Here is an 11,912-nt window from a genome sequence, read left to right as displayed (position 1 = left end):
GCTCAGAAAATAAAAGTGGTGCAAACTGGCAACCAAAACGAGCACAAACACACAGACACAGAGCGCTGCTGAAAGACAGAAGCTGACGCCGGCTTCCAACGCACGTGTATTTATAGCTTCCTGGTTGGTGACGTCACCCGCCGTTGACGTCTCGCTCTTCCATTGGACTGATTACACATGTGATTCAGAGCACGGTCACGCTGAAGGCGTTCCCCTAGCGTTTCGACGCGGCTCGAGTTCCTGAAGGGGAACCAAATTAAACCCTGTGACTCGTGATGATACACTGATGTCCTAAGACACGAAATTATCGGTTTGTGCGAGAAACTTAATATTTATATCATTTTTTGACCTCTGATTCACCGCTATGTCCTACTGTCCTGAGCGCATGCACAGCATCTGGCAAGAAACGTGTTGATACCCAGCTGAAGAGCAAGCAACCATAACTTCAAGTGATCAGGCTCAGAAGTTGAAATCGGTGAAAAGTCAATAATTCTGCAAGAGTTCACACAACTAAACTTAATCTTTTAGCTTTAAATCGGTTTGAACAAACAGGATAAGCGCAAGTAAATACCAATAGCCGTCATACCCACAATCTCTGTGCAGTGTAAACAATGACTGACGTATAAGCGCAGATCGCTTATGGTGCTTGCGTATACTACGCCAGAGCGCATACACACGTCACACGCCACATGCTGTGCATGCGCTCAGGACAGTAGGACATAGCAGTAACACTGGTGACACAACTCCACTGGACAGCATTTCCGTCATATGATTTATAATGTGTACATGACATTTCAGATTTTTTCCATATACATTTGTTTAACACAACCCTATAGGAATAATTAATGGCTAAAATGTATGAAAGAAATTTGTGTGATTGTCACATGGACTATTGCTGTGTTTTCAGATTGTCTGGCTGTATGGTGACACAGAAAGGCTGTCATTATGTGTCTTCAGCTCTGAGTTCAAACCCCTCACACCTGAGAGAGCTGGATCTGAGCTACAATCACCCAGGAGATTCAGGAGTCGAACAACTCTCTGAAAAACTGTTGGATTCCACCTGCTCACTGGACAAACTCAAGTATGTCCACCAGGAAGATTTTAGACTTTTCTATTTCGACTCCTCAGTGCTATATATATACTGTACACATATACTCATATTTACATATTTTACATACACACACACGTTTGTTTTTGTGGATTGTGGGGACTTTCCATAGATTTCTATAGTTTTTATACTGACTAAACAATATTGTCTATCCCCTAACCGAACCCTAACCCTAAACCTACCTCTTACAGACAACATGTTTGCATTGTTACATTTTCAGATGAACACCATTTACTGTTTTTAATGATTTTTTAACACTGTGGGGACCGCAGGCCGGGACATTTGGTCCCCACAATGTAGCAAAAACAAGTACACACACATTTATATACTGTGTGGAAGTCTTAGCCTACTAGTATTTTCACTAGCTAAAAAAATGGTTTATTGTGTTATTTCTATCTTCTGCTGTAGTGTCAGTAGAAAATATCAGTTTATATTTCCAAACATTCATTTTGCCATTAATTATAATAATCCATTGAGATTTTTGTTTGAACAAGGAGTGTGGCAACAGCCAGTGCTCCACACAGAGATCTGATCTCACCATCATCTGGAATGACATGAAGAGACAATCCAGATCAACTGTGGTAACGTCTCCAAGGTGCTTCAAGAAACCTACCTGCAAAACTACCTGAAAAACTAAGTGTACCTTTTCTGTTTCTTCACATCATTCCAGACAGACTGAATGATGATGGGATCAGATCTCTGTGTGGAGCACTGGCTGTTATCAGACTCCTTGTGCAAACAAAAATCTCAATAGATTACTTACAATTAATAGAGATAGAAGATAGAAATAAGACAGAAATAACTGACATTAAACCATTATATACATACATATATATAGATAGATAGATATAGAGAGATAGATATTTATTTATATATATATATATATATATATATATATATATATATATATATATATATATTTATATATATCCACTTACAACTAGGCCTGTCGTGGTTATTTCATATAACTGCGGCCAATTCAGACAACCTTGATTATTGTGTTTTGTTTATGTTTGTTCATGCTGCTTCACAGAGTGTGTGCTGTCTGTGTTGCCATGATCACTCATTACAAGCGCTTTTTGGGCTTGTTGTTTAAGCTCGGATGGAAAAGCGATCAGGTTTATGGAGCTATCAAACTAAGCAGACACGAGTCATTATATTTTGGTCTTATTTTTAGCATAAAGCATTTGGATTTACTTAGTTTTTTATGGTTTCTACCAAGATCTTGCAACACAAGCGAGTCAAGTCTCCTGTTGCTCCGGTAGTGCTTTCCCTGTGATTCACCCATGGATTCACCATACATACTATAAAGAGAGACACATCTATACACATTAAAAACCTCATTAACAGCTAGTTGTTTGACATGGAGGCGCCAGTGCTTCAGTGGAAACAATTTAAAAACAATTTACAATTCAATTTGGAACTGTAAAGGGTCTACTTTTATTTGTGTGCACTCACAATATTAACAAAATGTTACAAACAGTGCTTTTAAAATAAAGCTTTGTGCCGTCTCGTTCTTGAACAGGAGCGCTTCACAAAACTGAACTGAAACTTGGCGAATACATGCCTCACAGACATTATAAATATATACTATATATAAATAGAAAGCTGTAAATAGCTGTAAAAAAATAGCTTAATGAAATCAAACAAATCGAAAACAACAACTTTTTCATTATGTAATCCACAAAGACGCATTTCTTTCTAAAGGCACCTCCAAAGAGAAGATTGTGAATCAGGATCTTTGTGACACTGACTCAGAATACACTAGTTTATTAATAAATAATTCAAATATCTCCTTACTATTTCCCCCGACACATTCATTTGTAATTACTTTTGCCGGTGCTTTATGACAAGTTTCAGCCTATTGCCTGTGCTTGAATGTGGATCGCTTCCAGCTCTGCTGAAGGCACTGCTGCTGGCTGAGACACTAAACGCCATCTGAGTCTCGAAAGTGAAGTCTGGTATTGTTTCCATGAGCGGCAATTTTTTTCATCACCATAATTGATGGATGCCTAAATATAAAAATAAGGTGAAGCCTAAAACAGGCCCGATGCCCGGCTGTGTCTGAGCTATGGTGTGAAAATTGGCCCAAAGCCCAGCCCTAGGGTCATGAAAAATTTTGGCCTGTCAGGCCCGGGCTGAAATGCAGGGCTTTTTCACTGCATAGCATTTCTGTTAAGGCGGTTGTCAGTCACTAACGTAACCTATCTTTTTCAGAAGGCAATGTGGTTGTCGAATGCGGTTGTCACTCCCGTATTTTACTTAATTATGTGTGTACAGAATGCTATTAAGGAGTAAAAGGTGAACTGGCAACCAAATTTTGCTGCAGTACAGTGGGTACGGAAAGTATTCAGACCCCCTTAATTTTTTCACTCTTTGTTATATTGCAGCCATTTGCTAAAATCATTTAAGTTTTTTTTCCACATTAATGTACACACAGCACTCCATATTGACAGAAAAACACAGAATTGTTGACATTTTTGCAGATTTATTAAAAAAGAAAAAACTAAATATCACATGGTCCTAAGTATTCAGACCCTTTGCTGTGACACTCATATATTTAACTCAGGTGCTGTCCATTTCTTCTGATCATCCTTGAGATGGTTCTACACCTTCATTTGAGTCCAGCTGTGTTTGATTATACTGATTGGACATGATTAGGAAAGCCACACACCTGTCTATCCCTCTGGTGCTCTTCGTTTCGGAGTCACACTTGTGCTCTTCGCGGTCAGAAGTGACCGGACACCTGTAACGCATCTTGTAATTTTTTTCAGTAAAACCATTCGAATTCATTTTTGTTTAATAATATTTTTTATTTTTTATTTTGCATTTTGAGAGGGTTTTGTGGTAATAATTAATATTTATGCTGTAATTAATACCAATTTTTTTGCCATTGAGAATAATTAAAATTATTATTATTATTTTTTTTTTTTTTTTATTATTATTTTTTAATTAATGCAGTATTTCAGGTTAAAATAGAGACTCAGCCATCCAACACAAATTTTTGAAGGCAGATTAGCGCCATTTGGTTGTAAAAAACGAGAAAAACATCTGTAATGGCAGGTGTAACTTGATGCCTGTATAGTTCTCTACAGAGCAGATTGTGAATTGCCTAGTTGTTTTTAGACAATTGATTCAGCATTTTTATTAGGTGGAATAGTTGAACATACATTTAAACAATCTCAAAGACTATTTCTTATCCAGTTTGGGATAGTTTTTTGTTATAAATATGATTTGAAGTGTTCATTTTTTGTATTATGATTACAGTCAAACTAACACTCTGGATATGTAATTTTTTTTATTTTACATATTCTCAATTTGCTGTTACAGTTCATTTGTGCGTGTGTGTGGATGTGTGAGAAAGAGACAGAAAAATTCTCTAAATTTTTGTATTTTTGTCGATTTCCCATTCATTTCCTGTGGTCGGTCATTTTTGACCAAAGAGCACAAGTTGTTTTTTTTTTTTTTTTTTTTTTGGAATCGTGCCCTAATTTTTTATGTGTGTTCACATTCCAAATGCCATGAAAGTCACTGAATTTGGTACCGTTCTGATGAAGCTGTGATTTTTTTTAAAAATTCAAAACCGAAAATGTTTTGGTCAAAAGTGACCGAAGAGAGGTGTGTATATAATGTGTGTGTGTGTCTGTGTGTGTCTGTGTGTGTGTGTGTGTGTGTGTGTGAATGGGTGTGTTTATGAATGGGTGTGTTTTAGAGTGTCACCCCTTCACTGCTGTGTACTTTTTTTCAGCATTGTGGAGGATTTGTAGATTGTACACACAAAAATTCGCTGAATATTTGTATTTTTGTCGATTTCCCATTCATTTCCTATGGTCGGTCATTTTAGACCGAAGAGCACAACTGTGACTATTTTTTTTACGACCACTTAGCCTGCTTGAATCATGCCCTCAATTTTGTTTTGTGTTGACATTCCAAATGGCATAAAAGTCACAGAGTTTCATACCATTCCGATGAAGCTGTGATTTTTAAAAATTCAAAACCGAAAATGTTTTGGTCAAAAGTGACCGAAGAGAGGTGTGTATATAATGTGTGTGTGTGTGTGTGTGTCTGTGTGTGTGTGTGTGAACGGGTGTGTTTATGAATGGGTGTGTTTTAGAGTGTCACCCCTTCCCTGCTGTGTACTTTTTTTCAGCATTGTGGAGGATTTGTAGATTGTACACACAAAAATTCGCTGAATATTTGTATTTTTGTCGATTTCCCATTCATTTCCTATGGTCGGTCATTTTAGACCGAAGAGCACAAGTGTGACTATTTTTTTTACGACCACTTAGCCTGCTTGAATCATGCCCTCAATTTTTTTTTGTGTTGACATTCCAAATGGCATAAAAGTCACAGAGTTTCATACCATTCCGATGAAGCTGTGATTTTTAAAATTTTAAAACAGAAAAATTTTCGGTCAAAAGTGACCGAAGAGCACCAGAGGGCTATATAAGACCTTACAGCTCACAGTGCATGTCAGAGCAAATGAGAATCATGAGGTCAAAGGAACTGCCTGAAGAGCTCAGAGACAGAATTGTGGCAAGGCACAGATCTGGCCAAGGTTACAAAAAAAATTCTGCTGCACTTAAGGTTCCTAAGAGCACAGTGGCCTCCATAATCCTTAAATGGAAGACGTTTGGGACGACCAGAACCCTTCCTAGAGCTGTGAGATGAAGAAGAACCCAAAGATCACTGTGGCTGAGCTCCAGAGATGCAGTCGGGAGATGGGAGAAAGTTGTAGAAAGTCAACCATCACTGCAGCCCTCCACCAGTCGGGGCTTTATGGCAGAATGGCCCGACGGAAGCCTCTCCTCAGTGCAAGACACATGAAAGCCCGCATGGAGTTTGCTAAAAAACACCTGAAGGACTCCAAGATGGTGAGAAAAAAGATTCTCTGGTCTGATGAGACCAAGATATAACTTTTTGGCCTTAATTCTAAGTGGTATGTGTGGAGAAAACCAGGCATTGCTCATCACCTGTCCAATACAGTCCCAACAGTGAAGCATGGTGGTGGCAGCATCATGCTGTGGGGGTGTTTTTCAGCTGCAGGGACAAGACGACTGGTTGCAATCGAGGGAAAGATGAATGCGGCCAAGTACAGGGATATCATGGACGAAAACCTTCTCCAGAGTGCTCAGCACCTCAGACTGGGCCAAAGGTTTATCTTCCAACAAGACAAAGACCCTAAGCACATAGCTAAAATAACGAAGGAGTGACTTCACAACAACTCTGTGACTGTTCTTGAATGGCCCAGCCAGAGCCCTGACTTAAACCCAATTGAGCATCTCTGGAGAGACCTAAAAATGACTGTCCACCAACGTTTACCATCCAACCTGACAGAACTGGAGAGGATCTGCAAGGAGGAATGGCAGAGGATCCCCAAATCCAGGTGTGAAAAACTTGTTGCATCTTCCCAAAAAGACTCATGGCTGTATTAGATCAAAAGGGTGCTTCTACTAAATACTGAGCAAAGGGTCTGAATACTTAGGACCATGTGATATTTCAGTTTTTCTTTTTTAATAAATCTGCAAAAATGTCAACAATTCTGTGTTTTTCTGTCAATATGGGGTGCTGTGTGTACATTAATGAGGAAAAAAAACTGAACTTAAATGATTTTAGCAAATGGCTGCAATATAACGAAGAGTGAAAAATTTAAGGGGGTCTGAATACTTTCCGTACCCACTGTATGTATGTGGCCAGAATGGTCGCAGAGAGGACAGAATAGCAATAACAAAAAATACTGTATGGGCACAGCAAATTCATTGTTCATGATTCTCGAAATATAAGAAGAAAAATTGAAATATTGGTGTGGAGGTTTATATGAATGTGTTTCTCAGGGCAACTCTGGTTTTCAGAAATGTTTCAATGTTATTTTGTCCCTAATCGCAATCCTTTTTAACAATTTATTGAACAAAGTGCATAAAAAATGTATGTCAAAGCCATAAACCTGACAATTAGTTGACATAATCGCAATTATTTCTTAGACAATTAATCGTCAGCCAAATTTCATAATCGTGACAGCCTTACTCACAGCTGCTGCTTCTGTCTCCTTTTTTCTTGACAAGAAGTGTGTTTATTTAGACACAGAACATCAATTATGATGAGACTTTTCAGATGCACTCTCCAACTTCATGTCAGCACCAGGCACTAGTCAAACAAGCACGGAAATGGTGCAGATGATGAGGAGCTTCAGTAGAACAACAGTGAACTGCAGTCAGATGAGATGTTGTCAGGTCATATGTCAGTAAAAATGAATTTTCCTGTTCTGTCAGCTGTTATACTGTGCTGGTAGTGCGTACTCTTTAATTGCATGCACAAATGTGGTGGTGGTGTCATTTCATATCAAAGCACAAAAGAAACTACGAGCATGCAGTGGTAGTTATATCATCAGTTAAGTCATGTTCAGCAGCGGCAGCTCTTAAAGAAATGGCAGCCAAAATAATCTAATATCCCAGCTGCTGTGATGTCTATAAATCAAAGAACAACAACGAAAAAAGAGGAAATCAGTAACTTTTTATAGCTTTAAGGATTCATCTATATTTACAGTAATTATAGAATTTAGTTTTTGATAACTTTATTCAATTTCTGTATATTTCCTACTTGCTGAAGGGCCAAATATGACATTTATTATAATGATTGTTTTAAGTTCATTTAAATTAGAAGTCGTTATTTTTTTAAGGCTAATAAATGTTAAAATTGAAAGCTCTCAATTATGTAAGGAATAATTGACTCCAGGCAGTTGAATTATTAGAAAAATAATGCACACCTGCTTCAGGTCATGGCCACATCACCCAAAGTTATACTAATTATTCCTCTTATACTACAGTTACCACACCTCAAGACATAGATCAGGTGATATATTTCAAGGCTTTCATCTGTTTTTTTTGTACTTAAAACATTACTGTGAGTAGGATTAACTTCTTATGCATCTCATTCAGTGTCTCCGTTGCTAATTTAGAAACCTCATTTTAGAATAACGGAGGCTTGAGCTGTTGATAGCAGACTTACGAAAGTTATTAGAGAGAAAGAGATTAAGCGCTGTAAAGGTGTCATTTTACACCTTGTGTAATTTTAGGTATAATTTTGTTCACCTAAAAATTACTGTTTTGTTTTTTTTCGAGGTGTAATTTTACACCTCGCTTGTAAAATATATCATGCAGCTTTTAAGTTGCTAAACTATACTGATAAAGTGTATGTTTCCATGTACGTCTGTAAAGGAGAGAGAATGTGAGAAACAGAGTGTGTGCTTTCTGTACATAATGCTGAATGGCTACAGTTAACGGTTAAATATTAGGAAAAAAACTATTTCCTAAAGACATCAGTAGTATTGGTATCATTGATACTGACCTTTCCTTAAAAATAAACAAACAAACAAACAAACACGATACATATGACAATGTACTACTTGATGATGAGGGTATTGATGCAGCTGTTTCTGTGTCAGTTCACAGCAGTGGAGCACACTTAATTTGAATACAGAAAAAAATAAAACAGATTAAAGCAGAAAAAGAGTGAATAGAGTATATTATAGGCTACAACAAAGTTGCATCTGGCCACAGAGGAACACAACTGAGGTTGCCTGATATAAAGAGACGTAATCACTGAAACAGAGCTTTACATTTGTAATATTGAAATTTCTGATAGATGTGTTGCTTATTTTTTGCCAACCTGGCAACCATGTGAATGTGCTCTCTCTCTACTGTAGATAAAATCACTGCTTTTTAAAAACCCCATAAACCTGCAGTTTAGTGATCAACACTTCAGATTCTGCCCTCAGAAAAGTGTCATTGATCAAGTGTTCATTTATGAGAGATTGTGTGTGTATGTATGAATTACTTCCATTTTGCTGTGTTTATCATTTATCAGTGCAGCTGTGACTTTAATTGATTCAAATAACAGTGATGTTACAAACTCCTTGCAAAAAAAGATCATGCAGCTTTTCAGCAGTTAAAATATTTTTGGTAACAATTTGTGGGTCAGAGCTGAAGTTTCAGTGTGATTGAATGTGTGAACTACAGTGAAGACAGAGCATTAGTTTGCAACACTTCTCATTTTTATTTATTCATTTTATTAAGGTAGAGATGTGTTATTATTTGTGCAGTGATCACCTACCAGCAATGTGAAGATGATTTTATGAATAAATGAGCTCAACTGTCTGTAGTTATCAATGATCTGCAGTATTCAGTGTGTAATAAACAGCTGTTTCACTCAATTCTGCTGAAATTCACTGCAGTCCCATATCCAGATACACAGACCTACTAGCAACCACACCACGTACCCTAGCAACTGCCTAGCAACCACCTTGTGTACCTTGGCAACCACATAGCAGCAGCCTAGCAACCACCCCAAGTACCTTAGCAACTGCATAGCAACCACCCAAGTACCTTTCAAAAGCCTTTTGTTGACTGACTGAATGTGTGTGTGTGTGTGTGTGTTTTCTAGTGTGGATCATGGAGGAGAATCCAGGATTACAGCAGGACTGAACAAATGTACGTCTACACACACACACACACACACAGCTGTAGTGATTGTTGTTGTGTTATAAATGTGTCTGTTCTTGTGTTCAGATGCCTGTTTTCTCACACTGGATCCAAACACAGCAAACACTAAACTCAGACTGTCTGAGGAGAACAGAAAGGTGACACGTGTGGATGAATATCAGTTGTATCCTGATCATCCAGACAGATTTGATCATGTCTATCAGGTGTTGTGTAGAGAGAGTGTGTGTGGACGCTGTTACTGGGAGATTGAGTGGAGCGGAGATACTGGTGTGTTTATATCAGTGTCATATAAGAGCATCAGCAGGAAGGGAGATGGTGTTGAGTGTTTGTTTGGACATAATGATCAGTCCTGGAGTTTGAGCTGCTCTCCTGACAGATACTCATTCAGACACAATAAGATAAAGACTGATCTCCCTGTGAAGCCCATCATCAGTAGAATAGGAGTGTATGTGGATGATGATAATGATGATTATATCTATAGAATTGGAGTGTATGTGGATGTGAGTGCAGGAACTCTGTCCTTCTACAGCGTCTCTGACACAATGAGTCTCATCCACACAGAACAGACCACATTCACTCAGTCGCTCTATCCTGGGTTTAGTGTTTATTATAAATCATCAGTGAAACTGTGTTGATGAATCAGAACAGACTGATGAGAGATTCTTCCCATAATGCTTTGAGCTGATGATGAATCAGTAAGAGTGAGATGTTATTGAGTCTCTTCATGACATTAATACTGCAGCTCAACTTCTGTCACTCAAATAACAGTCAGAATAAATGTGTCATAAATCCTCATATAGACAGTAACATCAGTGTGTGTATATTCGTGTTTTTATTGTCGTGTCAATCATTTGTTTTATTACTATCAAAAATGTCACAATCGTGATTGATGAAGAACATGTAATTCATTTCTCTATTTTTTGTACAGAAATAATAAAACAAAAATTGATGTTTGTATCATGAATTGATTCCTCACAAGACTGAAATGAATTTCTGACATTAATCACAGCATTTAATAAAATATATTATTGTAACTACAGTAAAACTGTATTAAATGATTATAAGATGATTAATAAGTGAAAGAAACTGTCAGAATACATTTTAAAATATTTTCTGAGATTCATGTTTTAATCACAGTATATTTATAGACAGAAATCATATTTTTCATTTACTGCTTTTATTTACTTTTTGTATATTGAATTGATATGAACAAGTATTATATTATAGATATAATGCAAACATTACTTCAGCTGACATATTTGTATCAACACTTTATTAATTTAAATTATTTTAACTTCAATTATTTTATTTTACTATTTTAGATATTATTATTACATTATTAAATACTCCCTTTTTATTTTACAGTACAGTTGGATTATTGCAGTTGTAGATTTTTTTTTTTTGCTCATTTGTTAAACTGATTAAAATAAAAATAAAATAAACTACAAAATAATATTAAATATTATATATTTTGTCTATTACTATTATTATTATTATTATTAAATACTGAAATTTTATTTTACAGTGCAATACGCAACAGTAATTTAGGAGTTTTTATTTATTTGTGTCATTGTGTATTTACAATAAAGTAAAAATAATATTTTATATAATATTATAAATTGCAATAATAATAATAACAACAGTAATAATAATGATAATAATAATTGATGTTGATGTACATATTGCAATTATAAAATAATTTATCCTTTCATAATAATATATAATAAAATATAATAATAATAAATATATATTTTTTTTGTATTTTTCCTTAATAACAATTACAGTTAATAATAATAATAATAATAATAACAATAGTTGATATTGATGTAAATATTGCAATTCCGATACAATTTGTTATCTTTTAATAATAGAATAAAATTAATAATAATAACAATAATAACAACAACAATAACAATAAATTAAAAACAACCATTATATTTAATATTTTCCTATTAAAGCATTTAACTGTATTTTTCCTTAATATGATAAGAAAATAAACTAATTAATTAATGATAATAATAATTGATATCGGTGTACAATTACAACATAATTTATGTTATCTTTTATTAATTAAATAAAATTCATATTTTGGTTATTATTAACCCTCTACGGTATGCAATATGATATCAATGAGGAAAAAATTATTTGTGATGTTTTTCCTGCTTAAAATTGGACACGATAACAATATCAATAAACATTTATTATTATTATTATTATTATATTTAAAAGTTTGTTGCCTTAAGGCAACATTGTACCACAACAGACAAAATTAAACATTTGATATTTTCATGCAGAAAAAAATAATA

General features: G+C 35.6%; 1 protein-coding gene across 1 annotated transcript; it reads left to right on the top strand.

Moving 5' to 3' along the window:
- The first annotated feature begins 911 nt into the window (after positions 1–911).
- LOC127157634 (stonustoxin subunit beta-like) lies at positions 912–10,458 on the top strand. Its single transcript, XM_051100873.1, has 3 exons — positions 912–1,081; positions 9,548–9,594; positions 9,673–10,458. Exons 1-3 carry the CDS (start codon positions 921–923, stop codon positions 10,239–10,241), a joined length of 777 nt encoding a protein of 258 aa, XP_050956830.1. The 5' UTR covers positions 912–920; the 3' UTR covers positions 10,242–10,458.
- The last annotated feature ends 1,454 nt before the right edge of the window (positions 10,459–11,912 follow it).

This window comes from Labeo rohita, unplaced genomic scaffold (assembly GCF_022985175.1).
Source record: "Labeo rohita strain BAU-BD-2019 unplaced genomic scaffold, IGBB_LRoh.1.0 scaffold_1135, whole genome shotgun sequence".
Taxonomy (NCBI): Eukaryota; Metazoa; Chordata; class Actinopteri; order Cypriniformes; family Cyprinidae; genus Labeo; species Labeo rohita.
Note: the sequence above shows the minus strand (reverse complement) of the source record. Positions and strands in the feature narration are given on the sequence as shown.